General features: G+C 49.9%; 1 protein-coding gene across 1 annotated transcript in view; it reads right to left on the minus strand.

The window, feature by feature from the left end:
* Positions 1-7,204: 7,204 nt before the first annotated feature.
* BRAP (BRCA1 associated protein) overlaps positions 7,205-16,653 on the minus strand; it is a 12,691-nt gene continuing 3,242 nt past the window's right edge. The window contains exons 4-11 of the mRNA XM_010181400.1: positions 16,279-16,392; positions 15,651-15,799; positions 13,765-13,840; positions 13,001-13,139; positions 12,412-12,521; positions 10,691-10,780; positions 8,731-8,834; positions 7,205-7,594 (exon numbers count right to left, since the gene is read on the minus strand). Of these exons, the coding sequence (XP_010179702.1) occupies positions 7,234-7,594; positions 8,731-8,834; positions 10,691-10,780; positions 12,412-12,521; positions 13,001-13,139; positions 13,765-13,840; positions 15,651-15,799; positions 16,279-16,392 (1,143 nt within the window). The 3' untranslated portion in view covers positions 7,205-7,233. The remainder of the gene's footprint in view (positions 7,595-8,730; positions 8,835-10,690; positions 10,781-12,411; positions 12,522-13,000; positions 13,140-13,764; positions 13,841-15,650; positions 15,800-16,278; positions 16,393-16,653) is intronic.

Genomic DNA, 16,653 nt, shown 5'->3' on the forward strand with positions numbered 1-16,653 from the left:
TAGGCTCACAGAAATGAGCATTTCTACACATGCATTTCTTTTTCCTCAAAGACTTCTGTTAGTTAGTCCCATTATCCCTAACCCTCTTCTCGAGGGCTAAAGCTCTGTGACCAGTGCTATGGGCACAGACATCTCCAAACCCTGGGATAGATCCCTCTGCTCCCCACCCCAGTCTCTGCATTGTGTTTTCTCCTTGCCTGCAGCCCCTTGAATTCACAGCTCTGTTCCAAGCAGACACCAGCTCCTATCAGATACAGATTTCGGACACACTTGCACTTTTATAACAATTTCTTCCCAATTTCTCCCAGCCCAGCAGCACCCTCCTCCAGCCCAGTTTGGACAGGGCACAGATGACGGCCGTGCTGGCTGCTCCTCCTGCGACCAACACAAGAAGGGAAATGCAAATGTCCACGGAGCTCAGGAGAGAGGTACAGAAGTGCCAGGGATCATTTCACCTACAACCAACATTTTACAACCCTTGCTCTCTGTTTCCATTGGCTGCAGACACTAAACAAGGGCATTTCCTTCCTCGGGAGGCAAAGCTCCAGGAGCGGTACAGCAATGAAAAAGTCAGTAATTGTTCTGGGACAGAGCTGCAAACGGGGAGACACCAACTCTGCCCAGCAAACCGCCAGGCAACCTTCAACCGAGCACTTCACGCTTTTAGGTTGCACATTTTTACAAAAGGGCAGAGAGGAAGCCAGCCTAAGCAGCAGCAGCAGCAGCAGCACACAAAGCGATCGTTATGCCAAGATTTAGCTCTTAAATCCCTCCAGATCTGGTACTTGCAGAGCATAAACAACCTTTGCCTCACAGCCTCACCGCACTGCACCTCCACGCTTCCCGAGACCTGCCAATACCCATCCTCTCCCCATCCCCATCCCCTCCCCGACACAGGCGTGCCAACAAGCAAGCCAGTTGCCATGGCATTTTTTCCCCCTACAGACAGATGTCCATTAAAAACCAAGTCAGCCTCAGGTTTGCTTCACAGAGCAGCTTTCGGTTATTATTACCAGCCCGCCAGGAATTTCCAGCGTGCCCCTTCACCTCAGATGTTTCAATGCACTTCAGTGTTAATCCCTGGGGATTGGAAGGAAACTACTACGGAACAGGCACAGGTACATTCAAAGGACAAATTTAGGATTAGGATCTCAGTTTAGGATTTTGGCAGATGACAGCCACAGGATCACGTTTGGAAAGGGTTGAATTTGTTACCTCTGGCATTCTTTCTCTTGTTCGCTAAAGACTCCCATGCTAAAATCAAATTGGAAGTCAGACGCAGAGCTTTCCCCCTCCTCCAACACATTACGCCTGGGGCACAAATCTAGGATTTTGGCTTTGGGAGGGACCTGCCCCAGCCGAGAGCATCACCAAAGCCTCCATCCGTGGAGAAAAGACTCCAACTCCTCCATGCGGGAACCCCAGGCAAACACACGTGTCAAATGGTGATGTCTTCTTCCTTTGTTACAAGGCCACGTTTTTATTTAAGATCAGAAAAACAGCTTCATGGGTTCCCCACTGCCCCTCAACCTATCCTGCCTGCGGTCAGGGCCAGGAGGCCATCGGAGCTGTCCCTAGGGAAAACCAGGGGAGCTTCCTACCATGGCGCTGGCAGTGCATCCCTGGCATCTCTGCAGGGCTGAGCTTCTGAGGGGGCGATCGGGTGTTTTTATTTGGGCAGTAATGCCACTGAATGTGTGAGAAACTGCTGAGACTCAACTCTACAGTGAAATCAGTTTTCCTTGCTAAAGCACTGCTGTTAAAGAAATCCTCGTGGCGACATCCAGGGAGGGATCCCCCTCTCACTGCTGAGTCTAAACCTGACAGGGCTTCCAATGTGTTCATCGTCCAGGCAGTGGCACTTGGGAGACGTGGACCTTCCGCACGGGAGCTGACATTTTGGAGACGTTATTGCAGCTTAGAGCCTGCATCCAGGAGCCTGGGTCTCCAAGGGAGCCAAGCACAGCTCCTTCAGCTGTAGGCATGACAGGTCATCGCAGTTCCCTAAAACACCTGGGTCCCAGCACGTACCCAGATGTGGGGTCCTGGGGGAGTGCTCCCTGCCAGGCTCAGAGCTGCTTCCCAAGACAAAGTGTTTGGATTTCTCCTCTCCCACGTGGCTGCCTGTGAACCTCAGCTTCGACACGGTTGTTCATTCCTCCGCATTGATTTTTTGGAAGCAGGAGAAGGTGTTTGGCTCCTCCTGATGAAGTGCAGGGGGTATCAGCGAGGGGTGAAGACCAGGAGCTCCTAGGGCCACACTTGGGGCTCCTTCACTGGGCATGCAGGACCCAGGTGGGTTTTCTCCTTCGTGCCAGTGAAGCCCAGAGCACATTTGAAAGCTACCACAAAGAATTGCTTGGAAAAAGCCCTCTTTGCTTCTCATGCAACCCCTGCACTCGCAGAGGGAAACTCCAGCAGAGGGTTTTCCAACCAGGACTCCACACAGACCATAGATTCAAGCCAGCAGCACTCGGAGTTTCTCCAGCCTACGCTAATGCTGCTTGGACTAAGATTACCAGTGGCACAGAGGAATTGTTCTGGGAGATCTGGTCACGTTTCAGATGTTAAACAGATTCACTGTAGTTTCATTTTTGGTTTACAGAGCTCAGACACAGAGACCATGAAGTTGCCTTGAGGGTCTTCGCCCACCGAAGTGGTTTCCTCCACGCACTTAAACCCCTCTTTCACAGGGCAGGAGGAACATTTCCTTACCAAAAAGCATCACACTTCAACAGAGACTAATAAATAACACAAAGACACATAGAAATAGAGACGTGAGGGAAGAGAGAGGCAGGGACTTGAAACAGGCACCAAGAACATCACCTTTGCATCCAGAAAACCAAGGAACGTCCCCACACTGATGTTGTCCTCCAAGGCCATTGCCACCACACAGGGACACTGATAACTGGCAAGAAAAACAGCCAAGTTGCAGTCTACCTCCAGGAGAAGGCCCTCATTAAACACAATGGCAGCTTGACCACTGGGGCTGGGGCAGCCAGGTGGGTTTGGGGAACATTTTACAACCTCCACCAGCATCAGGTGGAGCACCCAGAGCTCCCTGCCCAGCACAGGCCCCTGTGCACCCCCAAGCACAAACTCAGGGGCTTCACAGCTCCACTTAAATACTTTTAAAAGCACAACCACATGAGCAGCATGCAGGAGAGAAATGTTGCCACTCAAGTACCAAATTGAGATAAGGAGGAACACCCAGGACCCAGCACGACCCCAGGGTTGGGAACAAGGCACTTGCAGGTGAAACGATAGCTTCTCCTCGCTCCCTGCCCCCAACCCACAAACCCCGATAACCCCTACACCCACAGCACCATCACGTTACTAAACCTGCACAAAACCCCCAGATCTGCCTCTGAGTGAGTTCATGCACTTCTGCTCAGAGAACAAAGCCCAGAAACACCCCCCAAAGAGCCCCCACCTACCCCAAAGCCTGCTCCAGCTCCAGCAAAGCACCAGCCCCTCAGGTGCAGCAGCTTTGTAGGAGCTGTTGGCCCTGAAGAAAGTTCAACAGGGCCCAATTTCCTGTGGGGGCAAGCAAACATTGTCCTCGCTGAGGTTTTTTTAACCCATTTGGGACAGAAAGGGTTTGACTCCTCAGCTCCCTGCTGGAAGGAAACCATGCGAACATCTCGAGGTTTTGTTGTCTTAACTCAATTAACCAATTACTTCCAGGTCAAGAAGGGGCAAGGCTATAAATGCTGCTGGCTGCTATAAATACTGTTTGCTCAAGGGTGGTGCAGGAGCAGGAAGTGTTAGGTGTGGGCCCGTAACTTGGGCTTGAATTGAAAGCAAACATCACTGATTGCTTCCTGCTTCGAGCAAACCTGCCGCTGTTTCGCTGTTGTCCCTCGGAGGCGGAGGTAACCCCGTGCATGGAGCTGGCTCTGCCTTGGGAAATGGGTTTGGAAATTCAGGTTGGAGAATGAATGCATAAATGTCCCCCCTGTCCCCAAAAACTGCTCTCCAGATGCTGCTGAGCATCCTGGTGCAGGACCTGCTGTGGGGAGCTGGCCCAGCCAGATGTATCTACCTTTAAAATACAGTTATTAAACCAAAATGGCCATTTATGTAAAAAAAGGGGGCAGGGGGGAAAAGCCTAGGAGAAATCAGTGTGAATTTCTCGGAGCTCAGACATGAACAGACAAGTCACTTGGTGCGGATCAAGGCAGGAATTTTCCACGGGGCCTTGGGGAATCGGGCTCCGGTGAAAAGGTAAATGGAGGAGGCGGAGGATGGCAACGTGGCAGCTTGGAGGGGCCCCAGACCTGGGCCCAGCTCACCCTGAACTCCCCACGTTTCCCTTCCACGCAGGGGGACACGGCCCTTTCAGTCCCCTCCGGCTGCAGGCGCTGCTCTCCCAGCCGCCGAGAAGCCGTGCTGCCCCGTCACCCCACGTAACCACCTCTCCCCTCCGCCCTTCTGGAAACAACTGCCCCAGTGAATCATTGCAGCATCCTCAGAGCACCGAAGACTCTGCCAAGCTTCGCGCCACTCCTGGCTGTCACCCTGCTCCATCTGGGTTTCTCTGTGGCTGTTTGAAATCCCATGGACCCCAGTGACCTCCTGGCATGAGCAGGTGGGTGCTCTCGCCCTTTAAGGGGAGAGCAGGGCCCCCGTTTCTCCACCTCCTCTCCGTTACTGGCACATAGCAAGTGCCAAGGCAGGCTGTGTCTTAGAGCTTTGGTACCACCCCAGCAGGGATGGTGAAACCCCTTTGCTGTTCACCGGGACACACACATGTGTTTCTTTCATGATTTCAAAAGCAATAAATATATTCTAAGGCTTTTAATCATAGCAGGAGCTTGGCCAATCTCAGCTGTCCAGTGCTTGGGTGAAGTTTGCTGCTGCTGCAGCCTTCTGCTGTGGTGACACTGAGTCACCGGCCACAGAGCTGACCGGTTGTTCCAGGCGCCGATGGCCGAGCTTGACCGCAGGCCAAAGCGGTGCCACTTTTTCCAGGCACTCGGGTGTTGGGGTGATGGGTAAGGAGGAGCCTTTGCAGGGACTTTTCCCTTTATCACGCGTGGGCTTTGAGCCACATCAGCTGCCGGGCACAGCGTGGTCCCACCATGGGGACATCTGAGCTCCAGCAGTGACCAGACACCCAGATGGACACCGAAGGGTGCTCGCCAGCTGGGGTGGCTTCAGGAGAGGCTGGGAGGGACTCGAGGGCTGAGGATGATGTGGTTTAACACAGAAACATTCAATTCGTCTTGCTTTCTCTGCATGAGCTGCCCACTTCTCATGAGCCAGAGCCAATGACGCTGCCTCAGCCACCCCAAATTTCCCCCCACCCCAAACAGGCCAAAGAGCTCGCTTGGACAGCTCTTCCAGTTCAAAAGTAGACTTCAAGAAGAATAACCCACACGTTTTGTTGCTGTCCCTGCCCTCTCCTCCCTCCGCTTCCAGTTGAACACACAAACAAAAATACTGCACGCTGGTTTTAATTTTCAATCACGTTTTTTGAAAATGAAGTCCAAGATACAGTACAGCATCTTAGTGTTCTACACAAAGCAAGCTTTCAGCAAAAGGCCAGAGGATCTTAGGTGGTGTAAAAATATATCTTAAATAAAATAGTTTCTATAGGAGAGCAAGCCGTGTTGTACATCTCTAGGTCCGTAGAATCATTTACAGAAGGCAGAGCCTGCTTGTACAATCCACACACTAGAAAAGAGTTAGTGTACATTCATGCTACAAAGTTAGAAAAGGTGGCAGTTCAGGCGATGGGGGCAGATCTCCAGACCCAAGCGAGTTCACAAACACGCGCCTGCATTTCAACACCAGTTCAACGCTTCCAGCCCATAAAGTCGGGAGCCCCTCATTTATCCTAACACCTTCCTTTCACTTGGCCAAAAAGACCAACCTCTGGCAAGAAAGCATTCGCTGTTTGCATTTCTTTGTTCCAGGTTGCAGCTGCGTTGTCCGTGTTACAGACCACGAGCGTGGCTGTTCCTGCAGTTCGGACAACGGGAGAGGATTGTGCCGTGGCTGAAGAGACAGCAGGGACACCCCCTCCATTTTTAATAAAGGATTCGCCTTTAAATGCTCAGATTGCAGAGCGCAACACAGCAACCAGGACTGACTTCTCCAGGTGGGGTAAAACTCTCCGAAACCCTAGCATAAGTGAAAACCAACAGAAAAACCCCATAAAACCAAGAGATTTGTCCTCAAATTTCCCTCTCGGGATCTGCATACCTTTGGGGCACACAACTTTTGCCAGCCAGAGCCACGTTTCAGAGCAGAAGGGGCAGTGATGGCAGTGATGGGGTCCAACAGCCGTAGTGAGGGGCGAGGGTCTGGCTGCGGGGCATCGCTCGGCTCCGCGCCGGCCCCAGCTGCAGAGGCTGGGTCAGGCAGAGGGGAAGGAGGTTTTAAAATGCTGCATTGTGTGGTTCTCCTCCCCTGGTTTTGGGGATTGCAGCGCTGGAGCTCACACCTCCAGGACCAGAACACTGTGGTGGCCGTTAAATCGCAACGCGTGCCAGCCTTGGCGAAAATGGCTCTGCTTTATTTGCAGAAACGCCTGTAAAACAGCCATGGTAAAGTTTCCACAGTATAAACCTTTCCATGCTCTCTGCCCCAAAGGCGGGAAGCGCTGGCCTTGCCAAGTTCAGCTTTAAAATGAAGAATGAGATAACAGAGTCCCTTAAAGCATTTAATATCCCAGATTACAAGCCTGTAGGACTCGTTCAGTTTCTTACACCACTAAGATGGTTTATTTTCCACACCTCACTCCATTTTATATTTCCAAACTACAGTCCTACTCCTGCACTAGCAGCTCTGCAGCGTCAGGACTGCACGCACTAAAAGGAGATGTATATAATCTAATTTACAGTGTTTCTTAAATAAAATAATTTCTTAATTGAGAATACTTTTCATCCAGAAGAACTGGAGCAGCCTCACACGCTGGGCCTAGCCTACTCTACAGCATCCCCCTAAGGAATGCGATGTTCACACACACACCCACCCCAAAACAACACTCTCCAAAGTCAAACGCATGAGAGGAGGGGCTCTGAAAAGGTAGGAAGGCAAAATGGTCATAAAGATCTGCCTAAAAACAGCTAAATAGTGCAGTGAAATGCTTTTAAATACCACAGACACCTCCACTGACTGGCAGCCAGTTTTATGAGCAGCTCTGAAGACGATTTCTAGCTGAGCTTTAGTGAGCTGGGCGTTCCCAGCTGGAGTCCCGGGTTCAGGATGGGAGCGTTCCCCTTCTCACTTGCCCCTCTTGCCACGGCCTCTCCTGGCAGAGGGTTTGCCCGTGCCCCCCGCGGCGGAGCTGGCCGAGGACGCCACTGCGATGTTGATCTGTCCCTCCTGAATCTCCTGGCGGGTCTCGGCTGGGAGGTGGTTGATTTTCTGCTGTGTCTCCAAGTAGAACATGACATCCCGCAGCTGCTCCTGGATCTCAGAGATCTGTAGGTCCTTCTGCTCGCAGGTTTCCTTCAACACCCTCTCCTCCTCCTTCAGTTTGTTCTGGAGCAAGGCTTGATTCGCCCGCAAGCACTTATTCAGTTCTTGCTCCTCCTTCAGCTCGTTGGAAAGTTTGACCACTTTGTTATTCAGCTGCGAACACCTTGCAGAAAGAAGCGCAAGTCAGGAACGCTGTGTGCAACACCAAGATCAAACACTGCTGCATCCGTCTGATTTCCATTCCTAAGGACAACGGACCCCCAGCTCTCCCCAGCCCCACCAAGCCCACCTGGAACTGGGTTTTCTGGCAAAAGATATGCGAGGCAAAGCAACACGAGGACTCTGAAATCCCCTAGGATTTTCCACTCGGTTTAGGGCTTGCCAGCACCCACTTGCACATGGAACAAGATGTTGTGATGTGGGATCCTTCCCTTTGGTCCCTGAGGCCACGTAACCCAGGAGGATCCCTTCCCTGGCAAGGTAGGAAATTCCTGCAGCAGGCAGGAGGTCTGAGAGCACTGGGCCGTAACCTCGGACACGCGTCTGCAACTTTTGGGATATGTGCTGAAAAGGGTACAGAGGTTACATGGGGTCCTTGGAGAGCCAAAGGCAGTCAGGGACTCCCAGACACTGGCTCCAGCCACACTCTGAGCACAAGACCCTGAGGACAGCACTTCCCTCAGAAGCAGGACTCTCCCACAAGGCTATCGGTAGCGTTGTTTCACAGACAGCGCTTCCCTGCTCCTCAGAACTCGGTGCTTTTGCTCTGAAAGTTTGCTGGCATCACACACAGACTCCTTTCCACACAGCAAGGTGAGCTGTGACCCACAGCTCCGACCAGGACTGCAGGAGAGGCAGCAGTGCCTGGGGCTGGGAGGAGCAGAGCCCCCGTCCCACCAAAGCCCTGATCCGTGCGGTCCCCACGCTTCACATCTTTCATCTGGGCACCTCCTAAGATCTACGCTTTGCTGTGTGCCGGGCACGACGCCTCTGCTGAGCTGCCTTTCTTCTCCCTGGATGTATCTGCCAATTGCAGGCAGAGGAAGGATTACTGAATGCTAAATATGCAGACCATGTAAAAAGAGCCAAAAGCCCAAAAGCTGTGTTCCACTCAACAGGCACTTTCCATTTGTGAACACCTACAGGAATGAGAGCTCTTTTCTAAATAAGCTGTGCTCTCAATACACCGGTTTAAATAGCTCAGAATTGCCCAGGAATAGCAAGGTTTTCTTTCTTTTTGGATGTCAGTGCGCAGAGTTTTAATGGCTGCACGGAACTAAACCTGGCAGCAGTACCCACTTCCTTTCGACAGACTGCTTTTCTTTGAGCAAGTCATTCAGCCTCTGCTCCAGACTGTCACACTTCTCAATGGTCTCTTTAAATTTGGTCTTCATGTTGTTAATCTGTAAAAACAAACACACAGGCATTTCCAAGAGATCAAAGTCCTCTGCGCCTTCATTAGGACATGCAATTTTTCTGCAGTGGTTTCTAGACTTTGACCAATTACTGTATCCAGTGAAGTTGAAAAAAAAGGGCTTCGTTTTGCCGAAACCCCTCCGCATTTACAGTTTGCAGTACCCCAGCGAGGAACCACGTTGCCGTGGAAGCTGCTCACACACAACAGCAACTCAGGCTGCAAACCTGCGCCAGGCACCCCATTCAAATGAAAGCTGCACCAGGGCTGTAACTTCTCCCTGACTGCGGTTACACATTCATTTACCCATTCTCCAGACTTCTTTGTGTCTGTCAGCAAACTTCCATCTCCATCTTAAGGCTTTACAACGTCGGGCTTTTTCTCATTTTAAATTAAACCTCAAGGAAGCCTGGTCAAAGTCTGAAAATGAACATGCTCCTTTGCTCGGCACTGACTCAGCAGCTCGCTGTCATAAGGCGGTGACCTACTGACACGAATATCTTACTCATGCAAAACGCAAACAGAAACACGCGTATGTTGGCTTCCTCTTCCCCTCTTCTCAACTCCAGGCTGCTGCTGCTGAGGAAAACCAAGCTCTCCTTCTCCCGGCACTGCTCAGACCACGTCGGAGCCTCTAACGTAAGACTTACAGGAGATTTATAGACAGAAATACCCGTTTCCCCTATACTAGTGACAAAAGTGGGCTTGCATGTAGTGGAGTGGGGAATTTAAAGGAAAACTGTTTTCCTGGAGGAGCAATCTGGACAAACGTCAGCGTCAGCACACATGGTGCCTTCAGCGGTGCCAGAGTCAATGCAGAGCAGGTTTTAAGCCTTCCGGCCTTAATCACCAAATGTTTATGCAGCTGATGGTTAATTTGGGGAAGTAGCCTGAGCGCTGATAATGGAATACACTGCACGGTGGCACCGATCCAGGCAGGACTCCCACGGAGCAAGTGAGTAAAACTGAGGATCTTTAAACATGAGCCACATCTGGGGCACACGTCACACGTTTCACTTAGAAGTTACTTTGAGGATGTTTCCTGGTCATGCGGTTTTTGCTGTACCTTTTCCTCTTACAGCTCCCTCCAGAAGATTTCTGAGGCTGCTCTTTAGACCAAGGTCAATGATCACTGTTTCAACAGTCATCGTTTCTACATTTACAATGCTACTTAACTGCAGATACTAAATGGTTAATTAGAAGTCACGCAGGAGGTTCAGTTAAGGACTCAACCCTGAATCCTGACTCACTTTCAAGCTAGTTGAAAGGATCTACGTAGAGTGAAAAAAGCATTAAAATATTCTCGCTGGATTTTTGCTCATGACATTTCGAAGCAGCCCTGCCCACAAAACGCTTTATAGGATGAGACTCTGAACTTCTCCCAAAGGGTGATGAGGAGAGATAGGGGATCAAAAAGAAAGGGCAAATCAATATGCATTTGGAGCAGGAAGACTGCTACCACTTTCTGCAGCCGAGCAAATTAAAGTCATATTGTCTATGCTACACTACCCTTCCCCAGAGACACACGTCAGGGCGAGACGGATGGCATCGCCAAGCAGGGAACCTGCAGCCGCACGGACTTGTTTTCACCGCTGCTGCAGTTTCCCGAGCAGCACATTTAAATCAACCTTCAATCTAGGTGGCAATCTACCTGCTTCTGCACCACTGAGCAGCAAATTGCCAGATCTGAGCATCGAGATAAGGGACACGTCTTGGAGCCAATTTTCTCAGCTGGTAGGGAAACGGGCTACGCGAGGCCGCTCGCGCAACATTCGGGCTGTGCTGAGCAGCCCCATCTCCCGTTTAACCAAACGGTGTCCAGGGCCCCGTTTCAGCAGAGCTCACCTCTTCCGCCGTGTCCTTTTCTATCCGGACAATCTTGTTTTCCCAATAGATGCGCTGCGATTCCAGCTGGCTGGTTAGCAAATACGAGTACTGTAAACACAGGAGAGACACGAGGACCAGTCAGCTTCACCGTGAGGGTGGCTGTGCTGATTAAGGAGCCCGAAGGGCTCCAATATACAAATCAATTTAATCAGATGAAATTAAGCATCCAGGACACTCTGAACAGATGCGCAAACTGCAGATCCAGCAGATGTGTTTCACCAATTGGATTTCAAAATCAAATCACTCAGTTTCTTTTTAACTCCGGGCAAGCCTTCACAGCGCAATGGCAAGGAACAGGTAAAAGTTCCACCAAGCCGTACCCAGTATAATGTCAAAAACTTTTTAAAGACGAGACAGAATTTTCATCTCTGCAAGCTTTATAGCCTAAAGGAAAATCAACCGCCCCTGTCACGAGAGTCTGAGATCCCAAAGGCTGAGCTGCTGAGTTCCCCACTCACAGCCCAAAACCCAAGGCAGAAGCATAAGTGCTTCACTGCAAGAACATCTCTGGAAAGCATCCTCAGCCACATGTAATGAACGACAATTATTGTTCTCCAACAAGTATGGCCCACTCCAATCTTATTTTGACATCTGAACAAGGGTATATGTCTTATATCCCATCTTTTCCCTCCTGGTTCTGCAAATGAGTTATGAGACGGTTGGAAAATGTGATAATTTCTTATAATCAGGCTAATAAGCACCAAATTAGGCATTCACTACAGAATTAAACATGTGCAGAAAGCCTTGAACACTCTCAGTAATATCCGAGTGCCAAAATACACTGCCAAATTCATTCTCTCTAGAAGAAACATTGAGATCTCATGAGACGGATAGAGAGGTCTTACATACTTTAAATATCAACCTCCCAGAAAAAAAGAGTTAAAATACCTGGGTTAGCATCCAAGCATTAGAGAGAAAACCCACAGAAGAGCAACCAAGTATTTATTAGAGCACTAAGCTTAGGAAGTCTGGTCTCTACGGGCTGTTCCTCCTCAGACACCCTTGTGTCTAATGCGGCTGAAATCATGCTCAGTGGAGCAGTTATTTCGAGTTTCTCTCCTTTACCCTTCTGGTTAGGAGAGGAGAAGCTGGCCAACAGGTACAAAAAAAAAGGAACAAAAAAAAATCATCATTTGTTCAAAAGAAGGGAGCAGAACAGGGCTGCTATGAGAGGAGCCTGTCAGCTTTCCTTGATAGTCGAGGTAAAAGCACACAGCTATGGATTCCTACATCCTTGTTCAGTTTACAAGCTGCATTACCCACACTGACAGCTCCATACACATCCTGGCTCCCCAGCCAAGGTGCAGATCCACCGGGAAGGGTCTGGTGAGCGAGCCTGGGCACTGGGACCCGTTTCTCTCTCCAGTGACCTCAGTGTTTGCAGCAGCGTAACCAGATAATCTTCAATCCACCAGTGAACACAGGGAGAAACCGCAGCCAGCTCACACTTCACTGCATTGGCTCTGCAGAGCCAAGAAGAGGTTTGGGTTTTTGTTTTTTGTTTTGGTTTTTTTTTTTAAAGGCAATAAAAACATCCTGCTTCTGCCTGAAGATGACTGCCTACACGCAGGGAGCAGGGCTGCTGCATAAGCTGATGTAATTGTCCTGTAGTGATATCTGGATTTGAAACGCTTCTGCACAGCGGCACAACGCAGAGTCCAACAAGCCAAAATATTTACCTCTAATTGTAAGGCATCAATTTTCTCTTCCTGACACATATCTCCCTCGCACTCATACTGAACTATCTTCCCATCGGTTTTGCTTGCAACCAGTCGATGGACGTAGTTATCTGAAGAGAGAAAATTCAACCACAGGGAGTTTTAGCTTAAGAACACCCAGGTTGACACCAGTGGAAATACTTTATGCAGCACAATTAAGCATGCAGACTGCTGCACCAGCACATTAGCGAGGCAGAAAGCCAACAACAGATGTATTTGTTATTTAGCAGACTTCGCACAGACACCTTACAGGATATTTATTACAACAGCCCATTCCCATACCTCAGGGCAAATTGATAGAAAGGGAGTAACAAACACATTCCACAGAGACTACAGGACCACCCCCGATCATTACAGAACCATGTTCTGCCTCCTCCATCTGCTACCGACCCACAGAAACTGCTAACAGAGAGGAGATGGATGTTCCCAAAAGACAAGGTATCAGTACAGATGCAAACCCTCATCTCTCACAAGTACCCTTACTAAGGGGTCCCGAAAGCTGCTTTACAAACAAGGTCATCCTGCAGGAGAGGGCAGACACAGCGCTCACCTCCAGCATAGTCCCAGACTCTGTGGTTGGTCAGCTGCATCGCGTAGGTGTGCTGGGTCTCCTCAAAGTGCTTGTAAGCGTGTCGGCTCACGTACCGGCCGCAGCCTATGTGCCCACAGATCAAACAGATCCACAGGTTCTGCCAGCAGAAGGAGAAAGCTTTGTACATACAACACTGTCGAGTGGTGGTATCGACGCTCTGAGAAAACGCGGCCTGACACCGCTGGGCTGCTGATGCTGAGCACATCCACTCCCTTCCTTGGGAAGCCAACAGCGGTTGCTTATCCCCCTCCTTTAAAGCCTTGCTCAGCTGGAAAGCTAAAGAGAAGGAGGTACCGGCTCATCCAAGCCAATTGCAAGCTGCAGGTGCTGCGTGTGTGATAGATTATCACAAGCATGGGTGGAAGAACGGCCTTGACTAATGAACAAGGCACCTCAGCAGGACCCCAAAAGCAGGCTCTGAAGAGCAGAGACTAGAAGGGACCACCAAGTTCAGGGTTAGTTTAGCTGCCTCCTACCATACCTTATCACACACGCTCTGATCAGCTTACGTGCTAATAGTTCTCTCTAGGAACCAGAAGCATTTGTCAGAACAGGAAACCTGGGAGGCAAGATCCCTTCCCAGTACTGATTCCAACTCAAAAGGAAAGCAGATACAGCACTGACTGGTAAAATCAGCCACAGGATTAACCCCCAAAGCAACCAGAGCAGCTGTGCAGTCAGATCTAGTCTAGATCTCACTCACCATCCACCCACCTACTTACTTCTTGAACTCCACACTCAAAACACTTGTTCTCTTCCACTGGCTCAGGCGTTTGGCAATATCTACAGACAGGACACCTAGAGGGCAATAAGCATCGTGATTAGATGCAAGGAGATCCATCTTAATATTACAGTAATTAAAAAGGGAGCCAGAGAGCTCAAAGTAAACGCCTCATGCAGTGGGGTGCTCCTTAAGTGCGCACGTCGGTCAGCGCACATTTACCCCACTCAAATTTGCCACCGCTCCACAGGAAGCTGCTGTTTTTAAAGCCAGTAAGTGACAGAAGAACAAAGAGCAGATCTTCTGAAGCCATTTCACAGCCTCAGCTTGAGCTGGTTTTGCTGCAGTCCAGGTGTAGAGAACATCTGCAACCAAAAGCCTCAGTGGGGCTGCCAGCAACCTCAGCCTCTGTCAGTAAGCAAAAAAAGCCACGACTGAGCTCAAGAAACACTTCCCTGCCTCAGACATAAACACTGCAAGCAGCACTTGTATAGATGTGTTACACAGCTCTGAACATCGCTCCTCCACTGCTGCCAGCTGACATCTTCTGTGCTCCCTCACCTAGCCACACGCCGTAGTGGAAGGACGCTGTAACTACACGCTGCTGAGGAACAGAGGGAGGCACCTACACCTTGCAAACATACCTTAACACTTCAAACAACCCTGAGGAGATGCTTCAATTTCACCCCAACCCAACAGATTCAGCCTTTCCAGGGAGAACATCCCATAACTGTACCCCAGAAGGATCAGTAGCACGCACCCCCGCTACCATTTCTTCCGAAACTACACCCCTGTGCTGCCAAAAAGGCAGAAGACTCAAGGCCAGAAGGAACCTTTGTCCAGACCCCAAGCCCTAGAAGCTCAGCTATGGAGCAGGAAGGCTGAGGCTGTTTATCCCGTTGCCAGGACTGTTTATGTATTTTTCATCAGCTGCTGGATAAGCTACAGAAATATTCAAGGGAGGAGACAATTGGATTGCAGTCAGCTCTCTATACAAATCCAGGCACTTACAGCCTCCGTGGCGCCTAAGCAAAGTGGACAGGGATTTTCTTTTATTGTTCTGCTAGACTGGGAGCGTAGGTTCTGCTTAAATTGTGTATTAGATATCTAAGTGCTATTCTGGATCTTGCTCCTATGCTGGCTAAGCTCCGCTGCTTCAAATTTAAACTGGTTTTGATTTATAGGGCAGAGCAGCCCATAAACTTGAATAGCTACACATCTGATTAATCTTACTGAGATTCTGCTACTTGGGCTTACAAATAATATAGAAAGGGCTCAATTTTTACCAGTGACAGAGAAGAAAACAGAGTAAAGATCAGCAGCCTTCTGCTGCAGTAAGCAGCAGACTGCCCAATGTGCAGTAAAACAGCAAACAGTGCCCAGAATAATGCAGAATAACACAATGGACAGCAGCACCCAGGTGCCAGTCAGGGGCTCAGACATGCCAAAATCCTCATCTACAGGGATGGGAAGAGCAAGAACAGTGGCAGCGAAAAGAGCTGCTTTAAGGATAGAGGCAGGTCTGGCCCAGCCTCAGATATGGCAAGGAAACAAATGACTGAACTGACAGGAGACCGAGTGAAACAGGGCTCTGCGTGCATCCAGTGCTGTTTGTCCCAGTAATTTTATCCCCAATATTTTGAAATAATGAGCATTACTTTACAACTCCCTTCCTGCCTTAGCAGCAAGGCCCATGGGAAACACTGTTCAATTACTTTTGGCGGGGAGATTTCTCTCTGGGAGTCCCTTAATGGAGAAAAAAAAAAAGCATTAGAACTTGCAGTAATTCCTGCCCCCACACCCCGATGGGCAGAACCGGTCTCGTCAGCACATAACCACCACACTCAAACTGGGTTTAAGATGTGGAAATAAAGAAAAGCCTCTTACGTGGTGTCCTCCCACCGCTGCAGACACTGGCTGTGAAAGCTGTGGTTGCACAGCGTGGTGAGGATCCCGTTCACGGACTCATCCATCCTCTCCAGGCACACGGTGCACTTCGGGAGCTCCGTCAGATCCATCACAGGCAGGCTGGCCCCCTTCAAAAGGGCAAGCAGAGACCCAAGTGCTCAGCACTTTCCAATCACCAGAAATCAAGCACCTACATAAGCAAAAGTCAAACTTCTCTCCTATTAGAGCTGCCACTAGGGTATTAAAACACTACAAAGTAATCCTGTGAGTCTGTATCGTGGTTAGACATTAATAATAATAAACCAAAGTCATCCACAACACTCAATAGACCACAGCCAGGATCCTCATAGCATCTGCCTCCAACCCTGCTCTGTGTCCTGGCTTCACCGGATCCACAGCCCACGGCACGTTTGGGTTGGAGACGCCGCAGTGGCGATGAGTAAAGCCCATGAAGTCACCAAATAAACACCCAAGTGGTGCTGGAATGGGAAATGGGGATTGGGTTGATGCAGTTAAGCAGCTCTTGCAGCATTCTGCCCAGTCCAAATAATCCTGTTGAAATTCCCTGAAGGGCAGGCAGGGAGAAAACAAAACAAAACAAACTTACATCTTCCGATTTGAAGACTTCGGCCCTTTCCACGTACACCAGCTGGCAAACGTCCTCCTCTATCGAGTTGAACTGCCGGCCGTTGCATGCCATGTAAAAGCTGTCTGCGTCAGCCTGTGCACAACACAAAGGCAGCCAGTTAAAACCAGAAAACTCGCAGCTGATACAAGTGAGGAAGAGGAGGAGAAATCTGCTGTATTGTCTCCTCTCCTCTTCACCAAGCCCTGCAATACCACAGGAGATGTTTCTCAGCCAGCTCCTGCCAGCGGGCATCGCATCTCAGCACTGGGTTTAGCGTCACCACTTGAAGACAAGAAGTGAAGTTCACAGCAGTGACAGCTACTCCAATATCTGAGCATTCAGCAGAAAGAGAGG

This window comes from Mesitornis unicolor, unplaced genomic scaffold (assembly GCF_000695765.1).
Source record: "Mesitornis unicolor isolate BGI_N332 unplaced genomic scaffold, ASM69576v1 scaffold15323, whole genome shotgun sequence".
Lineage (NCBI taxonomy): Eukaryota > Metazoa > Chordata > Aves > Mesitornithiformes > Mesitornithidae > Mesitornis > Mesitornis unicolor.